A 25,148-nucleotide genomic window follows, 5' to 3' on the forward strand; every position below is an offset into this window, starting at 1 on the left:
AAATAAATAAAAAATAGTAGTAATTAAAAAAATATATATTTTTAACGTCATCAGCAAAACCCTAAAACCAAATTCTTAAACCCGAAATCATTGGATAAACCCTAAACCCTTGGATAAATCCTAAACTCTAAAACAAAATCACTAAACACTCAAGGGTTTAGGGTTTATGATTTAGGATTTAGGATTTAGGGTTTATTGTTTTTTTATTTAGAGTTTAGGATTTATCCAAAGGTTTAGGGTTTACCCAAGGGTTTAGGGTTTATAGTTTAGGGTTTATGGATTAGGATTTAGGGTTTAGTGTTTTGCTCGCGACGTTAAAAATATATTTTTAAAAAATTCTTTTTTCTGTAACTACTATTTTTTTTTTACTTTTTTTTCAAAACATAATATAACTTGACAATATTTTGTCTCATTTTTTAAAAGTTATCAAATTTGAAATAATGAAATTCTATTTGTTGGTGAACCTTAGGTGATGAACCCAAGAATAACCAGAGAGACAACGAAGGAGAGAGGAGCGACGACGGCGACATCTGAAGATTAAAATTCCCAGGGAGATTGTTTTACGAGCGATGAGTGACGACGGCGACGATGTCGAGGAGACGCAGCCGGCGTGGAAAGGAAAAAGCTGACGGTTTGTTATGTGGCTGTTGTTTTTTTCTTTGATGTTGTTGTACCTTTTGCCTTTTTCTGGTTAAGTTTGTTTTGCAGAGACAGTGGAGGTATAGGATGTAAAACATGGGCTACCGGAGAGAGAATTCCAAAAGTTGACGAAGGAGAGAAAAAGCGATGAAGGCGATTTACGGTGGAAAAAATTTCAGAGACGAGTTGCGATGGCTATGAGATGGAGTCGGCGTGGAAAGGAGATCGCCGAAGGTGAGTTTGCTGTTGTATTACCGATGGTTGATTTTTTGAGGAGTAAGAACCGATGCGAATTTACTTTTTTGCTTGTGTTTTGCAGAAACGGTGGAGGCGGAGGATATAAAAGAATTGCTGCCGGAGCGGCTTTTTGCAACTGACCGGTTCCCTAACAAGAGGGTTAATACAACCGTCGATTATCTTTTGAAGGTGAAAATGCGCTTAACGATACACCGGAGATGGCAAAGTTGATAGGTTCTTGCGTTGGAGGGCTCTTCAAGTTGCCAGCACAGAGGCTGTTGATGGGGAGATTTGTTCATAGCATGATGACAAGGCAAGTCGTTTGTAAGAAAAAAATATGAGATGTGGCTGGTTTTTGGTAGGAAACCATTACTGTTCCCATTGGTGGGGTTCGGAGAAGTGATGGGATTACCGTGTGGGGAGTTTGAAGATGGTTATAGCATCGATTTTCACCTATCCCATAAGGATGAAAACTATGAGTATTGGGATAGACTAATTGGGATGATATGTATGTAGCGGTGGTGGAGTCTGAAACGGAGATATTCGGGTGGAGGAAACAGAGGTTGTGTCTGAAAATTATTGTAAACAGTGTATTCGTGGCATGTGTACAAAGAAACAAGTGTACACATGTACGTTACACCCATACTGTACACGCGTACGGAAGCTATGTTTGGGCTGGCAGACTTGTACCTAATAACCATTTGTGCATGTACGATAGATAAGTGTACGCTTGGATGGGCAATTTTGGATGACGTGAACGTTAATCAAACCTAAGACTAAGAATCTACAGCCAAGCCCCTTTACCATCACCCTTAATTATATGCATTCACATGAACATTATATTAATTGTACGTATGTGATTTTGTTATGTAACGTTTAGTACATTTTGGATGTTTTTGGTAAGTTGTACGTATATAATTTTGTTTTTCTTGTTCTTAAGTAAACAAACTACGAGATACTAATGTTTTAAGTAAACAAACTTTTATTGATTTGTGTTTTGTGTATGTACATTTTTTCGTGTACACAAGTACATTGGATGACCACGAGAATGTGTACATAATGTTTCTGTAACGTACAATTATGGGTGTACACATGTACAATCTTTGGTGTACACATGTGCAGTATTATATATTTTTGGTGTACATATGTACTTGAATCATGTCTCACTGATAAGTCCAAACCTATAAGCTTAAGCATATCAAATTGAACAACCTTAATACATTTTAATGTCGAAATACATCAACTTTCGCAAATAGAACAACTTTAAAACCGAACATTAAATTAAAATGAAAAAGTGAAAGATGGACACTTAAAACTGGTGTCGAAAGACTTTCACCTTTCAATATAATAATGAGAAAAATATTCATGCATACCTTTTGATCTTCTTGTATGAACTATTACAACTCAGAGACTATAGCTTTTGCATTTTTTATTATGTTCATTGTTCATGGCGTACATGTGTACAAATGATGTCCATATGTACACAAAAGTTCGATATCCACATGTACAAGAGAATCATTGTCATTGTTTATAGCTAGTGTACTTTTGTTTCATTGTGATTGTACACGAGAATCATTGTCATTGGTTATAGATGTGAATCACTGTACACGAGAATCATTGTACACGAGAATCATTGTCATTGTTTAACCTCCTATCCACCTCTATCTCGTCCCTTAGATTACCTGTGGGAATCTAAAGATGAACATGAGGATGTAAATCAGAAAGGAAAATAGTGGCGGAAATGCCCTAGAACGGTGGCAAAAATACACAAGACGTCGGAGAACAATGGTTGAGAACTGATAACGGTGGTGGAGACGGTGGAGAACGGTGGAGGAGACACCGGAGAAAACACCAGCGAAGAGAGCAAAGTATCACGCGTGGAGGCGAGGGAAGCACATGACGTTGCTTGTATCTATGTTGTTGTCTACGTCGATGTTGCCAACGTCTCCTTTTCATGTATCTTCATCATCGTTTACATTTCTACTGTCATCTACGTCACTGTGGTGTCACGGTCGTCTACGTCACCGTTACCGTCGCCGTCGTGAATGGTGTCATAGCCTTCGTCGTCGTCTACGTCACCGTTGATGTCTTCTACGTTATCACTACACCACCATCATCGAAGATTTGACCGGAGAATATGTTATGATTGAGATGAAAGATGATAAAATCTGAGAAAATAAAGAGGTAAACATAAAGAATATGTGAAGATTGAGAAAGAAAATAAATGAAATTGTGTAGAAGATGCAATAAAACCGTTGATGTTAGATTGACAAAAAAAATCCAACGGTTAGTGTGTAATGGTAGATATATGTCATGTCACACTTTGTCTATTAAATCTGAGCTGTTAGATCGTGAAACATATACATCAATGGCTGTGATAACATCCCGCCTAATTTTGGTTTGTTTAGTTAAGGCATAACCAATTACAAACAAACTAGATAAGTTAAAACAAGTGGACTTTGTTAGAAAAAAATCTGCTAGGAGTATAAAGTCACCAATACTGATATAAGAAACTCAAGCGGAAACATTTATAAAATCACTAGTTATGCAGTGTGTGACTTAACAATTCATTTAACATCCATGGTATCATTTAATATCAAAAAAGGAAAACTCTGTTTGTGTCCATCAGGCGTTATTAACGAACAATCAAATTCGAATCAAGAATACATTTAAAATTTTTAAATATAACAAAAAATGCAAAGAAATCTAAACCCAACCAAAAAAGCGAATTCAAATGTACGATAATAATGTTCTAGAGTTTGCGTTGCCAACAAACGTTCCAGGCCAGAAGAGGTAAAAAAAAATTGAGAGAGAACCAAAGAACATAGAATTAACAAATTGAAAAGATATCATGCAAGAAAATAATAGGAGACGGACGCAAACGTTATTCTAAATGCGTTTACGCCAGAGAGATCCTTTGGAAGCAGCTAAGCACTTGACTCTTGGGAATACAAAGCCTGTCTTTGGAGGATTACCATCTACCAGAGTGTTCTCGTATATTTCTTTGCATTCTTGTACCACCTGCATCAATTTACACATAACCAATTTCAATTCACACTGTATTCTCTCTTTCCTATTCAAATCTCAGCACTGTGACATATATAATGTTTCTTAGACTGCTAAACATAACAAGTTCCTAAAAATAGTTTGGTGTTTACCTCTTTGGTGTCCTTCTTTGGTATGCCTTCACGAAGTCCAACAAGCTTCTCCACTACCTCGGCCTGACGATTTTGATTTATTATAAGAGTTTTATCATTTATGTATATATTGAGGAGAAATAATCTTTGCAAAATCAATGAGTAGACTGTGTTACAAAAAAAAATTTAAATGAGTAGACTTTGTTAATTTGATATTTAATTTACCGGGCAGTCAGGCTGGTGCTCAAGAATGTTCGAGTACACGAGTGTAAATGCATCTAGGCTCTCCGCAGATGCAAGTTCTCTCAGATCACTCATTATTCTGATTCTGCTCTCTACTTTCTGTAACATAATCCCAGTAGATATCGCAGGTTATGAAGTAGTACTAAATGAAATAAGATTATTAAGTGCTTAACCAACTTACAGATGCACTTATATACTCCCTAAAAAAATCCATGAGAACCTCCTCGTCCAGCCTCATCCGTTCAATAGTTTCCTCTTTGATGTAGTTTTTCTGGAATTACGGCACGTCAACTCCAAGGTTCAGTACGTATGCATACTGATGATACATGAATGGTAAATGCAGGAGAATAGATAGGGGGAACCTGTGTTAGGAGATGATCAACATAAACAACGACTGTTTCTTCCAGACAAGCTTCCACAAATCTTCTGAACGATCTTTCTTCCACATACCTGCATCACCGTTCACCACCAAGACCTCGTCAGATTTGTAGTGTTACAAGTTATATTACACAAAAGGGAACACGACAAACTTACATTTTCACATCTGTGAAATAATCACTAAAAGTTGCCACGAGAAACTCGGTAACCTGTCCCTCGGCCCAGTCTGTAAAGTAAACAGACAAGGTTAAGAACAAAACCACATGGACCAAAAGGCAAGAACACGTATCAAGTGTATATGTCATCTCGCTGAGAAATAAGATGTCCATATTGCTGTTTAGGAGGATGAAAGAGCATCATTTGAGAAACATATAGAAATAAGTCGAAAGCAGAAGCAAAAGTGACAATGAGATAACTAAGCCTTAACTGCCTCTAGTCTATTCACACATTAACAAATCTACAAAGATTAGTCCTGCAGGATGGAAGATACCTTTCTGGTAAAGCTTAACAAGTAATTCCTGAACTCCTGGATCCTCAAAGATAACACGAACGGTTTGATGCACTGCTTCCTGCGATCAAAAGACCAGATGGCAACATAAATGTTTTAACTTTGATGATTGTAAGGATCGGGTTTAACTTTTTCATCTCACAACCATCTGGGAAACTAAAAGGGCAGACAATACAAAGGCAAGAACTACATTTGGATAAATAAGAATCTTTGACATACCTTAGCCACCTCCAAGAAACCTTTGCAAGTGTCTTCAAAATTCACCTGACAGAAACAACACAGTTGAAAAGCAAAGCATTTTCTTAGCATGCAAACAAGGGTGCATGCGTATTTAGATGTGGAGTATGGAGGGACTGAGAGTGAGATGATGCAGTGGAATTTGACACTTCCGATCAAAAGAAAAAATTTGCTAGGAAGCTAAGATCAGAAAATGGCAGTGGGATTACCTGCTCCGCATAGTTCTGTGGAAGAGCTTCTAAAGTGCTATTACTCAATTCCATAGCAAGGTCATAGCAGCGAAGGTTGTTGTTTATCTGTAGGAAGTATTAACAAATATAGTTTCTTTATTGAGAATGAGAGAATGATAGTAGTGCCATTTAAAGAGTCATATGTTTTGACATACCATAGCGCAAAGAGGTTCCAGACCAATGTCAGAAGCAGGTTCTCCAACTCTCTGCTTTTCAGCTGCTTGGAAATCGATCATAACCTGAAGTAATCAACAATCTTAATCAAAACATAGAACATGCATACAGATGGAGAGGAAGCTTCTAGGGTTTGAGAATACTCTCCTCATTGCTTTATCAAAAGTTCTTTAGGATTTCGAAATACTTTTCCCGTGTATAAACTATAAAACTCGTTTAGAAATCACTTATATAAGCAACGACTAGATAAACACCAAATAATAGGATATAAACTTACCGGATAAAACTATCTAAGACATAATTATCTTAATATTAAATAACTAAGATAACTACGTAATAAATATAATAGTTAAAATATAGATCATATTTATCTTGAATATGAGCTGCATCATATACGTATGCTACAAAACCTGACTAGGAAAATGAATGATCTCCAATTATAACCCATTTCAGTTCATAATCAGACAGAGAAATTGGGAGGGAACCAAAATATGTATTTCCAAAACTCCTCTGACTTGCCTGAATGATAGCTAACGCAATCCTGTATAGCATAACATCGGTGCTATTATCTCTGACAATTTGCACTTGCTCTCCAAGTATTCTGAATAAATCTACAGCAGCCGGTGTGTATAATTTTCCTTCCTCTGTTTTCTTAGGTGGTTGCACCTTATCCGCCTCGAGGATATTCATGTACCATTTCTGCAATCAAAGAGGATTGACCGCTAAAGTTAAAGCAAAAAGAATTACTATAACTGTAAGCCACAAAAACCAGAAGGGGAGTTCAAACGTGCATGGCATTACCTTCGTTGTAGCTTGCATTCTTTCAACATATGCATTCATTAGAGGATCCATTGAACCACTCTCTGAACACACTTGAGCTAGTGAATCATCAACACCAAGCGCAATCAAGTTTTCTTGGTACTCTACCACCCAACCAGTAACCTAGCAAAATCCATAAGAGAAAGAGAATATACATCACTGCTCTATAGGATATTGGATGCACAGAGACAAGGTAAAACGAATATGGCATCATATTGATGAGCGCATTGTGTTAAGGCATGAATACAAACGTGAACAACTACTTATGTCAAATAATGGTGTTCCCTGTTAAATAACTCGCACTAGCTTGACAAGTCCTTGAATATCATGCATGGTTGGTTAAAAATGTCTTCATACTCGGCCATGAAATACAGAGTAAACACACCGAAACAAAAATATGCGAAGTCTGAATTACGATACAGCAATGCAAGAACACTACAAAGAATCAAGCTTTATACACCTTTAATATCTCTATATTTGTCAGATCGGTTGCCCTATCACTGAGCGATCTGAGCATGTGAATGAATCTCTCGGTATACAGATTCACCATAAGCTGAAATATCTCGTATCTGCCAACAGAAAAGAATTGCCAAGATGATAATTTTTACTTGGGAGAAATGGAATTAGATTTTAAGCTGTAGCCATTGTTCTAGAAGAAAAAAAGGAAGTTGATGTAGGAAAAAACCTCGGAGGAAAACAAGGAGCCACATAGTCATAAATATCGCCAAGTTCCTCTCCAATCTAGTTGTCAAACACAATAGCAAGAAAGTTAAAACCGCAGTTAACTTTAGAAAAAGATAATAGAAGAAAACGAGGTTGGCATCAATCATTATAAGTGGAAGATAATACAATTAAACTGGGGATTAACGTCTATGGAACAGAAACATCAGTATAGAATGGTGAGGTCTATGTGGAACCTTTGAAACAATACAAAACGTGCTAGACCATCGACTATATTCATTAAAAACCAAAAGAATAAGACTTTTAACTAATTCAGTCAACTAAAGGAGATCTGCTGAAAAGCCTAGTATAACCCAAAATTAGTTGAGTAACAAGTTAGTAAACTTCAGAAAGGAAAGGAAAAGGAGACAGTGATGAAGAAGAGTATGCAAGCAAGGGAATCAGTCTCACCATTCTAGCTTCCTCCAAAGCTGCTTTTAGATCTTCAAATACAAGCTGGTCAATAATTCAGGGTTAGAACGACTTCACAAAAAATAACCTTTTAGCTATGCCACCAGATGAAAAATCTCAAAAAGATAGTCCCACCGTCAAAAGCCTATCGAATCGATCTTCCACTGACTTTCGAATCTGTTCGTAACATTTGTCCTTGTAGCCTTTGCCTTGGACTTTTAACTTCTGTTGTGCAAGACCCTTCGACGAAGCTGACGTTGTAGTAGATTTCCTGGATTAAACACAACAAATATAAGACATGACACAAGTGATTATGGGATCTTCAACAAATTACCATTACTTTCCGGGTGACTAGATAAGTTCATAACTTATCTAAGTTATATGCACAGTGCAAAAGCGAAGGAGACTCTGAGACAACATATCAAGAAGAAAATAAATAAAAACTTATTAGACTAACTTGCCAGGCCTCCGAGGATTTGCTACAGATGCCATCGCACCTTCTCCCTCAGCCTCTGCTGCTTCTTCAGCAAGTTGTTCGTCAAGAATTTCTTGCATTTCAACAACCCTTTGAAAGAAGAGACCACTGTAAGTTAATACCAGCATCGGAGACATCATCCGATATATGGAGGACTTCAAATGCCAGCATAAAATTCACAATTGCAATGTGTGTTGAATGATTTTCGAAAGAGACAATTTGCTTGTCCAAAAATGGTTGTTACGGTAACACAATAGCTTTAATGAACTACTTTACCAATTTGAACTGATCTTAATACTATCACCGGAAAACTTTATACACAATCTTCATTGCTTATTAAAATAGATTTTCTTGCAAGTTGCAACAGACTTACTGAAAAGTAAAATTATTGGTATATATACTATAGACAAATAAGAAGAACGTCGTCGGTGGGGAATCATACCTCAAAGCACGAACCAGCGTTTGTGGACTGTAGAACAAAGAGATACATCGGTAACAAGAGTAAAATAGTTAATCATTACGTTTGAAATAAATCTAAAAATATGTAACATTTGATATCTTAGCAGAGTTATGAGCTACCAAATGGGTATTTAAGCCCTAAGATCTGGCTGGCAATATAACAAAGAGAACATGTCATTACATAAACTGTGTTTTCACAGATACATATGCCCATATCTAGCCATCGAATAATTGGTACAGTCCAACTATGTCTTCCTCATCTATTGACATTGCTTTCTTCCTTGATCTAACTTGTTATTAGCCTCATTCTTATTAAAGACCAGCAAGGATCATATACTAAAATGAGGCAGTAGAGCTTAAAAAAATTTAAGTTAAACAGAGAGGTCTTTAGCATAAGTATATATTTACTCAAAATACCTTTCTTTAGAAAGTTTGTGGAAGTTGGAAACATGACCCCAGAGAGTCTTCTCGAATGTTTCCCATGTTCTATCAACGTCTTCAAAATACTCCCTGAACCCATCAAAACAACTCTTCAGAAATTGGTGGGGCGTGATACTGTATAAGGAAAAGATAGTCCAGACTCCAGAGGCGGGACCAAATCATCATAGAAAACAACAGTTCCATATACTGCTTCATCTACTTAAGCATGGGGACCTAGTTTCCTTCACTTCCAGTCGTAATCATTGACTGGAATTGAATCTTTCAGGCCCGCTTCACCTAAGTAGGAAAGAAAAGTAAGGAAAAGGGTGGAGTAAATACAAACCTTAGTCGCCCAACCTCTTCTCCAGCAGCTGCCAAGGCAAATCTCCGTTTACCATCAAGTGCTGTTAGTCTCTATGGAGGACAAAAGGAATGTTATTCACTTTCGCAAAAAATGGGACGCAGTCAGAAATGCGTGGAATCCACAGGAAAAGAACTCATGCTACCTCGTAAGTGTTAACAATCTCTTTATCATCACTGAGAGAGTCCCTTGCGGCAGCAGCTTCAACAGAAATTGACATCATACCTTCTACATCCTAGAAAACAACAATGTGGTATAGAAACTAGAAAGCATTTAAATAACTGTGACGACCATGCAGAGCTACCTTTAGAGTCTTGTTAAGATTATTCCTGGCGTTACTCAGAAGCTTTATCTGGTCATGATTGTCAATCAAAGTTTGGCATTCCTGACAAAGCCTGTGGCACAAAAGAAAGTGACGTTAGAGGGGGACAATTGAAAACTCCGTTTCTCAAAATCTCTAGCATATAAACATACTTGTCTATAGAGATGAAGTTATCCCGCAGCTCATTGATGGTTTTCTCAGATGCGGAAAGCGCCTCAAGCCCAGCCTCAGCTTGCTCAACCTACAGTTTTGTCAAACAACAATTATACAACAAAAAAAAAAAAAGAATCAAAAGTAATATCAGATAAAAAAAAGCTTCACCTGCTCAGCAACCATGGTACTAAGCTGTGCATCATTCGCCTGAGGAATTCAAAATAAAATATCATGATGATTAGCACTCAGGAACCTAACGATTCAAACACAGCATCGCGCAGAGATAACTGATAATCGGTGGAATCTAAGCCAATTCAGTTCAAAGGAAGACGTCGAACCTGTTGACGAGCGATGTAATCGGCTTTGATTGAAGAAATAGATTGCAGAAGCTCGGGTAAGGGTAAGAGCTTGGCAACCTCACGTACAGCCGCTTCCTTGGCTTCCACACCGAGATCCTCGACCATCATCTTCGCTAGATTAGCTTATCTAACAACTCTCCAATCCTAATTTTGAAAGATCGTTGAGAACAATTGTGTTGAAGGGGGATCGGGTGGAAGAGGAGAGCAACTGCAAACGATTTTGAACGAGTCTCTCTCTCCACTCGCGCGGGTCTAATGGAACTTTCCGAAACGCTGAAATCCTCACCTTGACCGCTTCTGATTTATCCTTTTTTTTTTTATGCCCACTTATACGATGCATATGCTATATATATCGTATACTTTAATTAAAATCACCCTGACTTTAATCAAAGTAAACTAAATTTGGGGTGGTTCAATCCACAAAAATTTATGCGAATCCAACTGACCGAATTACCGATTTGTATAAACCGAAATCACATGCTTACTCATGATTCATGAACGACCATGGTGTTGGTTTTTATGTGTGTTTGCCCACCGGATCAGCGTTCACGTTTGGAAAAAAAAAGAGGCAAATCAGCAACAAGTGTGAAATATTCTGTTATTTGCTTGGTTTATTCATCCTCACAAGTTTAACATAATACAACTACGACATTTCCTTTTCTCATTAAGTTCGCTCATTTCGGTTAAAATTTTGAATATAGTTTGGGTTTCAAAGTTAGAAAAAGAAATGAACTAGCCGAACTGCTACTCAATTTTTTTAAAAAAATCTATCAAATTTAACCGAACTTGAACCAAAAACAATAAAATTCGATTATGTTCAGTTTGGTTTGGTCAATTTAGGTTGGCCTACCTCAAAGTGCTGGATTAGAATTTAGAACTCTCGGGGGTACTCTTGGCGTTGGTGTCTATCTGAATCTGTGCGCTGTGAGGAAAGGCTTTCAGGTCCCTTTTTGTTTACGGTTTAGAAAAGAGTCTTAGTCATGCAGCTACGTGTTTGTACTGAGTTTTTGGTTTTACTCTCAAACAATTGCCTCCTACCTCTACATATGTTTTCCAAGATGCAATTTCCAGAGAAGTTTCGCAATATAAACTTCCATGATCTGCTTGGTGACCGAGGAAACACTATGTACTAACAGAACACTCATACTTAAAGTAGTACTTGCTATACAATTTTATAGGCGGAAGGATATTAGAAAGAGCTCTACTTAAACTCGCAAATAATTACACCTTGAAAGATAGACACGTTTGATCAATGCTTCAACGAGAAATCAACTTGCATCTTTTTTTATTTCCCTTACTGGTAAGCTTTGGTGAAATAAAATGTTTAATCACTGAAGTTCTGACCAGTTGGCTACATGATATAACGTAAAAGCGAATGAAGGATGGTTTACTTAAAGCAAAAAAAAAAAAAAGGAGATAGAGAGAGAGGACACAGTTGTTCTGAGACTTTTTGACTTGTAACTTTCTCTTTTATATTATTGATGGCTTGATATTTTCTTCTATGACTATAAGACAAACTCAGCACAAATAAATGCTACACTAATAGTACAATCACCCACCAGTTCAGGTGAGAGAATCCTTCTTCTTTCTATGGTAATCTGTGTGCCAAAAACCTTTTCATCTCTGCAAGTTTAGTTTCAATCAAATCAAACCAACCAACCAACCTGTGGGACAGAAGAAAGAGGAACCGAATGAGAATTAGATCAAATATCACCGAGTAAAAAACAAGGCAGCTCTGGAAGAAAAACGAGATTCATGGCATATAAGACAACAACCTCAATGCTATGAATGCTGCGTCATGTTGTCTTGCTTGAGCGCTTGTTGCAGCTTTCTGACTTCTTGCTGTTGCTCTGGAGTCAGCAACCTTAGCTGTTCCGGTGTCAGGTTCATTACTTGCTGGAGCAACGTTGCCTGGACATCCGGGGAGATATGTGTCTGTAAAGAAAGATAATCAATCATTGGGGGAGTTTGTGAAGGATTTTGCTTATCCAATTAACTTTCCAAATGATGTGAACTGATTATACCTGATGCGCTCTCTCTTGTACTTGTACTGGATTTGGAAGCATTGAGTTAGACGCATGACCTTCACTGAATGAAGCAGTTCTCCTTTCATCCACTCTCATCATCTTCAATGGTCTGTTAATTGATTCATGAGGTCCCTCGTTTATCCTTTTGCCATAGTTTAGTGATACCATATGTCCACCTTGCTGTAAAGTATGTAAATACAAACGTTAACTTCATAGAAAATCTAAAAAACAAATAAGAGAAAGAAAGTAATGAAAAGGATCATATAGTCCACTAAACGTTCTTCATACTCACTAGATATACATTTGAACTTCGACTATTAACTTGAAAAGTAAAAAACAAACGTGAATCTCTTTCCCTTTGCAACTCATATTCCACTATCAATAAACTCTCCCTGTCAGATATGGTAACTAGAACAGAGCAGTCCTTTGGTGTAACACCGAATGTTGACATTTGAAAACTATGGTGCTAAACTATGTTAATAATTTTGAGCTAAATTTATATCTCAATAGTTTAATTCTCTGAAAAGATAAGATATTGTGGAAACTCACCTGCATAACAGAGTTTGTTAGTGGTGGCCGAGGTACTTGAGATGGCTGGATAGCATTATTTGGAACTGAAGTCTGAACACCATAACCCATGCTGATGGAAGTTGGAACCAATTGTTTTTGGCGTTGGAATGGAGCGGTTTCGCTGAGACCTTGAACTTGGGCATTCATAGAAGAAGGGCCTGGTTGGGCTACTAGTTGTGGAATCTGACTAAATGGTTGTTTAGAAGACTGTTGAACGGGAAACTGACTGTGGGGAGGTCGACTTAGCTGCTGTGACCTTTGTGCCAGTGGCGGTAATAGGTTCTGAGTAGATACTTGACCAGATAGTTGTGTGTCCTGAACTGAAGGCCCTGGCATAAGGTTTGGGGCCTGGACAATATTTGGCGTCTGCAACTGCACCATTCAAGAAGAGAAATAACCCTCTTAAGACAGAACAATATATACACAGAAGGAAAACGCACAAAATAAATACTCAGTGAGACAGAAACTTACAACTTGTGGACTCACAATCCCAAGCATTATCTGTGCCTACAACAGTGAACAAAGTATATGTTCACGAAACGGTGAAATAAGAAGTATTCTGTCAATAAGAATGGGTTAGTTAGTACCAGGAAAACAGCTTTTAGCAACTGAGGTCTTGAAACCAGCAACTGTCGAGCTTGTTCTTTGTTCTGCGTAGCCATTAACTGAGACCATTGAGAGAACACAATCACAATCAAACCACTAGTTTACAACGGTTCAACAACGCGTCAGTAAATATTTAAGACGAAACAACCCATGTTGATAGATTCACACCTTAATGGAAGATATAATTTCAGAGAGCTGACTTCTAGACATCTTGGCAAGATGAAGAGTCAGGGGATCACTAGCTGGAACCTGCAGCGTACTTTGTGTACCAACCTGGGGACCACCAAGCGCACTAGCCATAACAGATGCCGCTGATATAGCAAGGTTGATACCCACCGGCTGATGAAGATTCGAATCTACAGGCCCTCCAACCTGCTTTTGAGAATCTGACACAAAAGAAAGAAAATACAACAAGGATAAGTTATGTTTCTCTAAAGACAATCGTGGTCAGTAACTGAAACAAAACATACCAGTAGCAGCAGGTAGAGCAGGTCCTCCTTGACCCTAAAACCCAAAATTACAAAACTAGTTTAGTTATATAACTTATTTAGTTAAGACCGTTCAACATTTTAAGACCAATAGAGAGGAGTAGAACCTGATCTCGGGTTTTGTCGGTTCCTTTGTCATTCTCAGCAAAATCAACTCTTAATTGACGGCCATTGATTTCATAACTCTGAAGATTACGACGAGCACTCAGCGCTGTTTCTTCGTCCTTATACTCGCAAAAGCCGTAGCCTTTCGGTTTACCCGTTTCTCTATCGGTAACTAATCTGAATCAGGAAAAAAAAGGTGCGTTCTTTATCAAAACCCTCAAGCCAATTAATCCTAATTTGATGAATGACGTTACTACTGACCTAAAGGAGACAACGGGTCCAACCTCTCCACATATGTCTCTGAGTTGTTCCTCGGTAACGTCGTAAGGAATGTTCCCAACTAAAATCATACAATGAGAATAAAAAATTCAAGAACAGTGGTAAGGGAAGAAGATGTGAAAGGGGAGAGGGAGTACCGAAAACGCAGCGTCGTTGGGAAGAAGAAGCCATTGAATCAACAGAAGAAGAAGGTGAAGCTCAGCTTCATCTTCTACCTCCAAGATACGTGTGATTCGAATTCGAATTCGAATTCGAGCGAGTTCAATGTGAAAAATTCTCAGAGATCTTTTCGAATTCGTCGATGGGGGGTGTGTGTGACTTTTATGTTTTGCTCTCAGAATTAAAGACGAACGAAATTAATAACGTGAAGCGAATTTGTACCATCGAAGGATATTTATGTCAACTAAACAAAAATGGAAATTTTACTGAGCAAAGTAAATTTATATTGGCATGAATACTAAGCCATTTTCTTCGTCTTTATCCCCTTTAGGCCCATAATAAAGCCCAATCACTACAAAGTATTTTCCCCAGATACGAAACGGCGTCGTTTTAGAGAGTTTTTTTTTTTTTTTTTTCTTTAGATTAACAGAAAACCTTAACATCGGAACGGCGAATCGTCAGCCATGTCAATAGAAACGATGCCGGGAAACGCGGAGGAGAGAGATCCACAACAAGAGATTGAAGAGACCATTCCGTTGCTCGACGATTCTCAACAACCCGACGGTGAATCGAGGCCAAGGAACGCGGCGGCAAAGGTGCCGGAGGTGGAGATCCATCTATACCGGTGCGGAAAAGGTCCGGTCGACGTGTTCAAGTCGAATCTCGGCGGCTGGGAGCAGGATCAGCTCGAAGTCCGATCTATCCTTGAGAAATACGGATTGAAATCCATCTTCGCTTTCAACGTCGAGAAAGGCCGTGCCGTCCCGATCCGATTTAACCATAGGAATGGCCGGTCTGTACTTACTTACAGGGATGGTGCCGTCGTTTTCATCGACGGTGAACCTCAGGTAATAATTTATTTCCTTCCGATGGAGTCCTCTTGACTGTTGGAATCGATTTGTTTCGAGTTATTTTGGTTTAAATTACGATGGTCTCGGTTACTTTCGGTTAAATTCGGTTTTCAGTTTGTTCTGGTTTATGGTTCAAAATTTGGTTAGTTTAACTAGTTCGGTTCTTTGGTTAACTTTTTCTAAAACGAATCGATAACCGAATTTTTTAAAAGACTTACCGAATTGAACCGAATTATTTTTTAATACTTGCCGAATTTATAACCGAACCTGGACCAGAAACCAATTTTTTGGTTTGGGTCAAAATCCCGGTCCTAGTTATTTTGGTCAAGTAAAATCACACAAAGACAAATGTAGTCTGTAGAAACTAGAAAGGAAGCCACAGTACTCTCAATATCTTTTGATACTATTGTTATAAGAAGAAAAACGTATAAAAGTTGCAATATCCGTTGTCTTTTTCAGGATTCTCTGCTCAAACCCATTACAAGAATCGTGCTTGGAGTCGCGATTGTTATGCTGCTAATAACGTTTCTATTGAAAGACCCCCCAGCGTGGATCAAGAACAATATCTCCATGGGGAACTTTCCTCCGTGGGTGCTCGCGTGCATAGTAATAGTAATCACCCGAGCGAGGAAGAGGACCAGAGACTTCTTCAAGAAGTGTGGCTGGTGATATCACAGTCCCTAACATCTTGTCTCCTTGTAAATGTGCTGGAAATTGTAATCCGTCATCATGTAATATAGAGATTCTCTAATCTTAAACCCAACAAGTTCCCTTCCTTGGTAAACACTTGTTGTCTTTGTTAAGCCTTGAGGCGCCAAAAATTGCTTGCTTTCAGAACCAAGAGGGCAATCATTTTCTCCATTTGCATTTGTTGAACTTTATAGTTTTATGCATTTTCATGTGTATCCGAGTGGAAATAGATAATTTAATCTCTCGAAACCCAAAAGTTTGGTCAAAGTAACAAGCCTAGCCATGTTATATTTTCTTTTGTATTATTCCTGATGGAAAATCTTACAGTTGGAAAAAATAAAAATCTACAACCGGTCACTAGTTTTTTTTTTTTTTTTTTTTTTTTTCTCTTTCTTTTACTTCGCGTTGGCGATCTTCCCTTCGTGTTGGCGAAACTTTACTTTTTTCGCGTTGGCGAGTTTTTTGTGGTGTTAATCTCAACCATGTCAGAACTGATTATCATTCTTATCTTTTTCCGATTGGGTTGAGTTATATATATTCCAGTTCTTCTCCTTCTGCTTTATTAAGTTATCCCAGTTGATCGAAAGATTTTGTTCTTCTTTTTCGTTAGACATGCTTAGTCCTTGATTCAGAGGTGGTATCAAGCTTCGCCTTGGAGAATATGCTAAGTCTCTACGAATATCAAGTCCTGAGATTTGGATCATGCTTTGGAGATCTCAAGTTACAATCCAGAAGACTCGGAGCTACCACAAGGGTTAGTGTTCCGACGAGATTCGACTCTTGGATCTTTAAGCTTTTCCCGGTGCTCAGTTCTAACAATCGGAGAAGAAGATTTCGAGATCAACGGCGGTTGAAGGTTTGAAGAACATGCAAACAATCTCAAGCATGGCGGAGATGGAAGACATAAGGTTTCCCGGCGAGATGGTTCTGGAACCGATCTTTCCTCTACGACTAAGGAACGAAGCCACGATCGATCATGTGTTATACTTATCTAAAATAGTGGCTCCGAAATGGGCTTAATATTTTAATGAGTCACATTGTAATTATATGCCCATTGGGCTTTCGTTTTATAAACGAGAAGTTGACAAAAAAGAGGAGAGTTTCATTATACACGGCAGCATACATATATATATATATATTTTTTTTTTTTTGCTCAACAACGACTTTCATTAACCAAAGTGAATACGGAATTACAACCACACGATTTTAACCCGACATACAACGACGAGATCTAGTAACACCTAAGATTACTAAGATGAATCCTACGCTACCTAATCAGAGCGTCGTTGTATTTTTCACCACAATGAATCGAGTTCATCCCACATCAAGATGAACCGACTCTTAACCACTAAACTAGACCACTAAATTAGACCACGGTAACCGCAAACAACAATGAACCAAGTAGAACCAAAGCCTAATCTGAGTATCAATTCAAGCACAGACTAGTAATCTCTAATGATAAGCATTCAGCCCATGATCAATAGTACCAACACCAAGGCGCACATCAGATCAGTCCTGGACCACACCGGAGATCGTTGCCACGGTTCATAGCCAAAAACCGGTCATAAAGACCGGACTGAAAGTCGGACCTTGACGGCAGCTTCGGGTTTGGTGTATCTAATAGTGGCTTGAAGAAGTGCGGAGCTCGTGCCACCGGAGCGAAAAACCTCCAACCCCGGCGTTGGGATGCCAAGCTACGCCACACGTTTCCGACCAAGCCCACCACTCCGGTTGACAACTCCTTCATAGTGAAGCTCGACGCGCGTAATCCCCGAGAACCGGAGACCAAACTTCTGAACACCACCCTTCGTAAAATCTCCTCCAGCCAAACACCACCGCTCTGGGAAGTGGATCTATGGCAGATGAGGCGTCTCACCGTAGCCACGCGCCGCCGCCGTGAAGATTACTCGGAGATCTGAAAATGAGAAAACCAGATCCGGTTTTCTTCAGTCCTAAAAGCCGACTCCTCTCTTCACCGCCACACCTTGGGTCCCGCCGTCTCTCCACGAAGTCTCGGGAACCGCCTCCGTCGAACAAAAGTATCTTCGGAGTTTCTCGATCTCGCAGAGAAGATTGCATATCAACTAAGGGGAGACGAGAAGAAGAGGAGCAAAGAACAAAAAGAGGAAGGTTTAGAGATGGACGCCTCCGGCTACCGATCGAGCGGCGGCCGGAGCTAGGTTAGGGTTTTCTTAAACGAGCGTTAGAGAGAAGGGAGAGCGTAGGAGAGAACTTGATTTTGATTGTGTACCGGTCACTAGTTTATGTTATGCACAATTTTTTAAAAAGTTGGTAGACAATGATTAGGAAATATCTAAAATTATTTGACTTTATGTATGATTTTTTTCACACGAACTTTGTATTTTGAATGCTTATTAACCTTTTGAACAAATTGATAGAGTATATGGGTGAAAGTCAACATGTTTTTAACCAAATAATCTTCCCCAGAAAAAAAGTTATTAAGAAACTATTGAATGAATTCATCTACAAAAGTTGGTATGGATGTACAAACTGAAATAGCAAAAAAAATGTAAAACACAATTTGACTTGAATTTATCAGATAGTTCCAAGTACCATCAACATTGTAACAAATAAAAGTAAATAGTTGCCTGATACTTTTCACATGTTTTGGAATCATATCCACGTTGGATGTTAGAAAAAGTTATTAACTCACGTTGAAGAACTCATCACAGAGAGCATCTTCGATTTTTAAAACATAAACAATTGAACACAATATTATACGATTTAATTTTGACCTAATTTTTCTTATGTACTATCCTCTTCTATCTGTACTTTCCCGCATGTAAAGTGGTCAGGTCAAATCATAAGAAACGCAAAAGTAGAGGATATATGGTTAAATTGAATATCCACGTTACTCTTGTAGATGCACAATAAAAGGCGACAAAAAACAAAAGAAAGACGGACACGTGTCACCATGTTATACATTATTTGTTAAGTTATGGGCCCACAAAACTCGGTCAATCTGAAAAGACACATCAGTTCGAACTCAGATCCGTACGGACCGATTCGTTAGTTAGCGAATGTATAAATACACAACAGCACATCTACCACACTCTTATCGTTTCTCCGAAGTTATCAAAAAAGGAAAAAAATCAAAATCAAAACCAAAATATCAAATAAATAAAAATCTCGCAAAATATTCTCTGAAAGATTTAAAAGATCGCAAAACACACAAACTTAATCTCTCTCGCTGTCTTGCACACATACGAAACAAAAACCCTAAATATCAGAGCGGTATGGCGGCGGCGGTTGCATCTGGAATTGCCCCGACGACAGCGATGGTTGATCAAGTCATCCCTAATCAACCAGCGGTTACAGTTGCGTCTCCTCCTCACGCGACTCAGGTAGCTGCCGTTGCGGCTGCGGCGGCCGAAGTGTTACAAACGCACCCTAACTCGTCTCTCTATGTCGGAGATTTGGGCCAAACTGTCAACGAAGCACATCTGTTGGATCTCTTCAACCAAGTGGCTCCTGTCCAAACAGTTAGGGTTTGTCGCGACTTGACTCGTCGTTCACTTGGATACGCTTACGTCAACTTCGCTAATCCCGATGATGGTACTTTAACAACCCCAATTCTCAAATTAATTATTATTATTGCTACGCGGTATTTAGATTTAATAGAAGATTAGGTTTAATTGAGGATTGGTGCCTATAAGAATGTCTGGGGATCGAACTTTTTAAAAAAGAAAAATTATTTTTTTCGAATATTGATTATTGTGGTTTATTAAAAAAATATTATTATTGTAACAGCCATGCGAGCAATGGATATTCTCAACTACACTCCGATCAAAGACAGACCCATAAGGATCATGCGTTCGAACCGTGACCCGAGCACAAGACTTAGCGGAAAAGGCAATGTTTTCATCAAAAACCTGGACCTTACCATTGATAACAAAGCCTTGTACGACACCTTCTCGAGTTTCGGGACCATACTCTCATGCAAGGTAGCCATGGACGGTACGGGAAAGTCAAGAGGCTACGGCTTCGTTCAGTTCGAGAAGGAAGAAACCTCTCAAGCCGCTATCGACAAGTTGAACGGGATGCTTCTCAACGACAAGCAAGTCTTTGTGGGACCCTTTGTCCGTCGTCAGGACAGGACTCGCGAGAGCGGTGCTGTCCCGCGTTTCACAAATGTCTACGTGAAGAATCTGCCTAAGGAGATTACAGATGATGAGCTTAAGAAGACGTTTGGGAAGTACGGAGAGATCTCTAGTGCGGTTGTGGTGAAAGACGAGAGTGGGAACTCGAGGTGTTTCGGGTTTGTGAACTTCGAGAGCCCTGAGGCGGCTGCGGTTGCGGTTGAGAAGATGAATGGGATTAGTCTTGGTGAGGATGTGTTGTACGTTGGGAGGGCGCAGAAGAAGGCTGAGAGGGGTGAGGAGCTGAGGAGGAAGTATGAGCAAGAGAGGTTGGAGAAGTCGAACGGAACGAATTTGTATGTGAAGAATCTTGATGATGGTGTGAATGATGAGAAGCTTAAGGAGATGTTTGCTGAGTATGGTGATGTGACCTCAAGCAAGGTTTGGTTTCTTGATTTTAAAACACACGTCTTAAAGGTTACTGCATAGGTTGGAACTAAAATGTTTTGTTTGTAATCATTGTTAGGTTATGACGAACCCAGAAGGTTTGAGCAGAGGGTTTGGTTTTGTTGCGTACTCTAGTCCTGAAGAAGCTTTAAAAGCTGTAAGCTTGCAATCATTTTCACAATCTGTTTATATATTTATTTATATGTTTTTTAATTGTACCCATGTACATTTGAGATGATTATTTTTATATTTAGATGAATGAAATGAATGGGAAGATTATTGGAAGGAAGCCTCTTTACATTGCTTTTGCTCAACGCAAGGAAGAGAGGAGGACTCATCTTCAGGTTTCTTATCCCTCTGTCTCTTTGAACTGTATTACTTGTGTTTTGAAACTTGTTCTCTCACATCTTATTTATGTTTTATTCAGACTATGTTTTCTATGAGACCAAATGCACCAATGGGTGGGTTCCATCATCACCCAACAGGAGGGCCAGCTGCAGGGCCACACCATCAAATGTACATGGGCCAGAACGGTCAAGGTCTGGTGCCGTCACAGCCTATGGGGTACGGGTACCAACTTCAGTTCATGCCTGGGGTGCGTCCGGGTGCCGGCCCGGCTAACTTCATGATGCCTTACCCTCTCCAGAGGCCAAATCAACCTGGTCCTCGTTTTGGGTTCAGGCGTGGTGCTCCTAACATGCAGCACAACTTTCAGCAGCAACAACAAGTATGTAAACTTTAACCATATTATTTCTATGACTTTTAGCAAAATTGTTTGTTATTTTCAACTTGGTTTTTGTTATTTTGAAATGGCAGATGATGCAGCACAATGTAAACTCTGGAATGAGATACATGGGAGGTCCGGGTAACAGGATGAACGGAGTGGAAGCAGCTGCCCCACAAGGCATTGTGGATGCATCTGCAATCTCTCACAATGCTTCTCAAAACCCACAGAGGCCACCTCTCCTTCCCATTTCTAAGCTCACTTCTGCCTTGGCACTGGCTAGCCCTTCCAATCACTCGCAGGTTTGTGTCTCTAGTGTATATATCTCATCACATCTGAGCCTTGTATTAGATAAAATTTGTTGAAGATCTTGTTTTGATGATGATAGATTCTTGGAGAGCAGCTTTACCCACTTGTGGAAAAGCAGGAGCCAGTTCATGTGGCCAAAGTTACAGGGATGCTGCTAGAGATGGACCAAGCGGAGATCTTGCACCTTCTTGAGTCACCTGAAGCTCTTAAGGCCAAAGTGTCTATGGCTTTGGATGTCCTCAGACTCTCTGCTAATCCATCAGCTGTGTCATCCGTTGATGACCAGTTTGCTCCCTCCTCAACGGAGTGAAATGAGTATTTACCCATAAAAAAGACTAATGTTTCTTCTGGCTTTATTAGACAAAATGCTCTTTGAAAACTTTTAGGACGTCTTGAATCTTCCCGTTTGCAACTTTAGTTTACATTTGGTTTTCTTTTCTTTTAAGACTAGTTTATCTAATGATTGAACTCTTTGAACCTTCTCTAATTTCTTTTGCAATCTTTGTTCTTTAGTATTATGTTATATATTAGACTGCATATTATGAGTGACAAAATATCTCTAATTCATCACACGTGGATGGAAATGGGCATCTGCTAACTATGATTAACTGAAAACCGAATGTGCCTCATCATCTACATCTCCACTGACACATTTTTGATATCATTATGCTTGAAAGCATGTTTTCAATCAACTCGTGCTGCTGCTTACTGTTCACATTGTTCATCTACCAAGTAAACGACATATTTGTAAGTAGGCGTAGGAGCTCTTACTGTCACTAGAGTTATATGTTTTGTATCCTTCTTTCTCGTCGTTACTGCATCTGCACATTCAAACGACGTAAGGAACCGCTATTGTCGTTAAACAATAGTTAAAGCGGCTATATATGCAAACTACATCCGGCAAGTTTCTGGCCTAGAGATGTAGCTCAAAAAAAATGAAATCAAATCAGAGAAGTAGTAATAATGCAAGCATAAATCATGTTACATGCAAGAAAATCTGCCTCTTTGATGCTGCATCTGGAGAAGTAAGGCTACCCTCTATCTTCCATCTGTCTCCTCTAACTGACTGGGGATGATCAAGCAGCATTAGAATATTTGTTCAGCTTGGTGCTTTTGAACATGTAATTTGGCATCTCAGTCACAATCCTTAGTTCTGGAACTAAATTTGATCTACTGGTTTATCAAAATGCGAAACATACACTGTTGATCCCGCGCCATACATACACACAACTAGGGATGTTAAAACGGGCCTATTACCTATACAAGTTTCGGCCCGTGACCCGTTTATTTATAGATAAAAGCTTACGGGCTGACCTGTTAAAATCTGTTTATTAAACGGGCGTACCTACGAAATAAAAGGGTGCCTGTTTAGTTTTTTTTTCATTTAAAAATTTATGAAAATTGCGTCGTTTTTGTCGTATTGTTTTTGGTTTTAGATTCTCAGTGCCGTCAGTTCTTCTCCTCTAAATCTCTTGTCGATGAAACCCAGAAACATGATATGAAGTTATGAATCGAACATTCGAACTTGATAAACAAATCTTCTGATTTTGATTCTGGGTTGCAGCTGCTTTGGTTCCAATGCAACGATTTTGCTGTGAGCGCCTAACTCCTAAATACTTCAAGTGAATTTTTTTCAGTTGTGTAGAGATTTTGATTTGCATATGAGTAAGGTTTTCTTTTGATTCATAAGGTTTCTTCAGATGTAAAGAAAGAAACGAGAATCCACTTTTATATATATATACTAGATTTTATGCGCGAGAGTCTGTATTAAAAATTTAGTGTAGTTTTATAATAAACTTTAAAATAATTATTTAATTTTATATAATTTTCTGAAATATGATTTATCAATTTTATTATTTATGTTTATTTATAACTATACCCTTTAGCTATTTAGTTATTTGTATTTATAAATGTAGTAATTATGTTTATAAACATATTCACAATTTTGAAAAAATATAATTTGTATTTTAAAATATTATATAAATTGCATGATACATGTAAACTGTTAATATATTATAATATTTTATCATACATTCTACATATATTTTATTTCAATAACATAAACGATTGAATTATCTACATAATATCTTATTTTGCTTTGTAGTGAGAAAAACTTTACAATTAATGTGTGATTGTTATATATATGTGATACCATAATATTGAGATTTAAAATTTAATCACATTAAATATTTTGATGAATTTTAATTAATATTAAATAGCATTTGTAAGATAGTATAAAAGGTAAAGTAAATATAATGAATTTAACTAATGTTACGTAACATTTTATTTATTGAATTAATAATATTGAGAATCTAAAGTATTAAATTTATCTACTACTTGATCTAATTAATTATTTGTATTGTATTTAAGCTTGTATGATATTTAATATTTGTTTGTTTTGGATTTTACATTGAAGATTTTTAAGATCCTTTGAAAACTATTACATAATTTTAATAATTATTTTTTTTTCTAGTTGCTAAATGCTGATGATAAGATAGCAAAAATCTGAGACAGCATATTCATTGTAATCTTGAGATTTGTTTTCTAAATGCTCAAGATTTGTATGTTTTAGTTTGTTGATTATAATACTTAATCTTATAAACATTGTTCTTTAAATATTTTCTTCGACATAACCAACAGAGAGCATTTTGTTGGAATTATTTTACTTTTTTATATGTTATATCATCATTTAGTTTGCTTTAAGAACAATAATTTTTAAAAATCTTGTAAGTCACACCATGTTAGATTTATTTCAGTATAGCGTATTTGGTTGGTTTCTATGAAAATTTTGATTGTAATTGATTAAAATAATATTTTTCAAAACATAAGATAATAGTGTTGATTAATATTAAAAAAAAGGATAATTAAATTTGTTAATTTCTTTTGATTGATTAAAAATAATTTGAAACTCATAAATAATTTGTGGCTTGGATATTTCACTTTGTTCTCTTACTTAACATCTTTCAGAGATAGCGATGGTAAATTTTCAATCTTGTTTTTATATTGGAATTATTCGCTAGTATATCCTGTTATTTTTTGGTGTGATACATTTTTTGTTTATTGGGTTTTTTCTTCGGCTTGTATGATTTACTTTCCATCGCAGATGTTTTTTCGTTTTCGTTCACTGTTATTCTTCATTCACTCTAAACCCTATATTTCTTAATGTGTTCCTTGTTCATGAGGGTTATGCGATTCTTTTATTTGGATATTATTAAAGATTTATTTATTAGTTTGACTTATTTAATGTTGAATTTTATTTTGTATTGAAATAACCTGTTTTGGAAATTTTAACATTTTAAAAATAATAAACTATAATTATGATTTATCATATTTTGATTGATTGCTTATAATCCTGTGTATACGTTTAATGACTTATAGCCTCAATTTTTATATAGTAAATAAAATAATGATTTATCATATTTTAGTGTTTTAACACTAATATGTAAATATTCTCAGTGACTTATAGTCTCAACTTATATATTGTATATGCTATTTTGGATGATTTTCAATA

The 25,148-nt window shown here is 37.7% G+C and overlaps 4 protein-coding genes across 4 annotated transcripts; 2 read left to right on the forward strand and 2 right to left on the reverse strand.

Moving 5' to 3' along the window:
- Window positions 1-3,527: 3,527 nt before the first annotated feature.
- On the reverse strand, window positions 3,528-10,881 carry LOC106299885 (exocyst complex component SEC6-like). Its single transcript, XM_013735902.1, has 25 exons — window positions 10,262-10,881; window positions 10,092-10,130; window positions 9,923-10,011; window positions 9,753-9,843; window positions 9,594-9,683; window positions 9,431-9,501; window positions 9,085-9,177; window positions 8,651-8,677; window positions 8,191-8,298; window positions 7,869-8,004; window positions 7,734-7,778; window positions 7,288-7,343; window positions 7,063-7,171; window positions 6,585-6,725; window positions 6,303-6,482; window positions 5,765-5,848; window positions 5,589-5,675; window positions 5,362-5,406; window positions 5,125-5,203; window positions 4,791-4,860; window positions 4,619-4,706; window positions 4,438-4,527; window positions 4,239-4,355; window positions 4,035-4,097; window positions 3,528-3,897 (listed from the first exon to the last, which is right to left on the reverse strand). The coding sequence occupies exons 1-25, from the start codon at window positions 10,388-10,390 to the stop codon at window positions 3,766-3,768; spliced, it is 2,259 nt and encodes a 752-aa protein (XP_013591356.1). The 5' UTR covers window positions 10,391-10,881; the 3' UTR covers window positions 3,528-3,765.
- A 664-nt stretch (window positions 10,882-11,545) lies between these two features.
- LOC106299887 (cleavage stimulating factor 64) lies at window positions 11,546-14,749 on the reverse strand. The gene is made up of 11 exons (XM_013735904.1): window positions 14,495-14,749; window positions 14,340-14,418; window positions 14,081-14,255; window positions 13,956-13,989; window positions 13,654-13,871; window positions 13,467-13,544; window positions 13,351-13,386; window positions 12,859-13,251; window positions 12,307-12,489; window positions 12,058-12,217; window positions 11,546-11,946 (listed from the first exon to the last, which is right to left on the reverse strand). Exons 1-10 carry the CDS (start codon window positions 14,526-14,528, stop codon window positions 12,065-12,067), a joined length of 1,383 nt encoding a protein of 460 aa, XP_013591358.1. The 5' UTR covers window positions 14,529-14,749; the 3' UTR covers window positions 11,546-11,946; window positions 12,058-12,064.
- Window positions 14,750-14,841: 92 nt separating this feature from the next.
- On the forward strand, window positions 14,842-16,228 carry LOC106299889. The gene is made up of 2 exons (XM_013735905.1): window positions 14,842-15,364; window positions 15,827-16,228. Exons 1-2 carry the CDS (start codon window positions 14,981-14,983, stop codon window positions 16,034-16,036), a joined length of 594 nt encoding a protein of 197 aa, XP_013591359.1. The 5' UTR covers window positions 14,842-14,980; the 3' UTR covers window positions 16,037-16,228.
- Window positions 16,229-19,141: 2,913 nt separating this feature from the next.
- LOC106299886 (polyadenylate-binding protein 5-like) lies at window positions 19,142-21,947 on the forward strand. Its single transcript, XM_013735903.1, has 7 exons — window positions 19,142-19,633; window positions 19,829-20,598; window positions 20,684-20,761; window positions 20,859-20,948; window positions 21,032-21,331; window positions 21,421-21,630; window positions 21,717-21,947. The coding sequence occupies exons 1-7, from the start codon at window positions 19,315-19,317 to the stop codon at window positions 21,945-21,947; spliced, it is 1,998 nt and encodes a 665-aa protein (XP_013591357.1). The 5' UTR covers window positions 19,142-19,314.
- The last annotated feature ends 3,201 nt before the right edge of the window (window positions 21,948-25,148 follow it).

Source organism: Brassica oleracea, chromosome C6, assembly GCF_000695525.1.
Source record: "Brassica oleracea var. oleracea cultivar TO1000 chromosome C6, BOL, whole genome shotgun sequence".
NCBI lineage: Eukaryota > Viridiplantae > Streptophyta > Magnoliopsida > Brassicales > Brassicaceae > Brassica > Brassica oleracea.

Excerpts from the sequence above, each read along its gene's own strand:
- LOC106299886 (XM_013735903.1), top strand. The coding sequence starts at position 19,315 with ATGGCGGCGGCGGTTGCATCTGGAATTGCCCCGACGACAGCGATGGTT. Across the intron at positions 19,634-19,828 it reads CTTCGCTAATCCCGATGATG|CCATGCGAGCAATGGATATT; the intron begins GTACTTTAACAA and ends TTATTGTAACAG. Across the intron at positions 21,332-21,420 it reads ACTTTCAGCAGCAACAACAA|ATGATGCAGCACAATGTAAA; the intron begins GTATGTAAACTT and ends TTGAAATGGCAG.
- LOC106299889 (XM_013735905.1), top strand. The coding sequence starts at position 14,981 with ATGTCAATAGAAACGATGCCGGGAAACGCGGAGGAGAGAGATCCACAA. Across the intron at positions 15,365-15,826 it reads TCATCGACGGTGAACCTCAG|GATTCTCTGCTCAAACCCAT; the intron begins GTAATAATTTAT and ends TGTCTTTTTCAG.
- LOC106299887 (XM_013735904.1), bottom strand. The coding sequence starts at position 14,528 with ATGGCTTCTTCTTCCCAACGACGCTGCGTTTTCG. Across the intron at positions 14,419-14,494 it reads CCAACGACGCTGCGTTTTCG|TTGGGAACATTCCTTACGAC; the intron begins GTACTCCCTCTC and ends GTATGATTTTAG. Across the intron at positions 12,218-12,306 it reads TACAAGAGAGAGCGCATCAG|ACACATATCTCCCCGGATGT; the intron begins GTATAATCAGTT and ends CTTTCTTTACAG.
- LOC106299885 (XM_013735902.1), bottom strand. The coding sequence starts at position 10,390 with ATGATGGTCGAGGATCTCGGTGTGGAAGCCAAGGAAGCGGCTGTACGT. Across the intron at positions 10,012-10,091 it reads GTACCATGGTTGCTGAGCAG|GTTGAGCAAGCTGAGGCTGG; the intron begins GTGAAGCTTTTT and ends ACAAAACTGTAG. Across the intron at positions 9,844-9,922 it reads AACTTCATCTCTATAGACAA|GCTTTGTCAGGAATGCCAAA; the intron begins GTATGTTTATAT and ends TTTGTGCCACAG.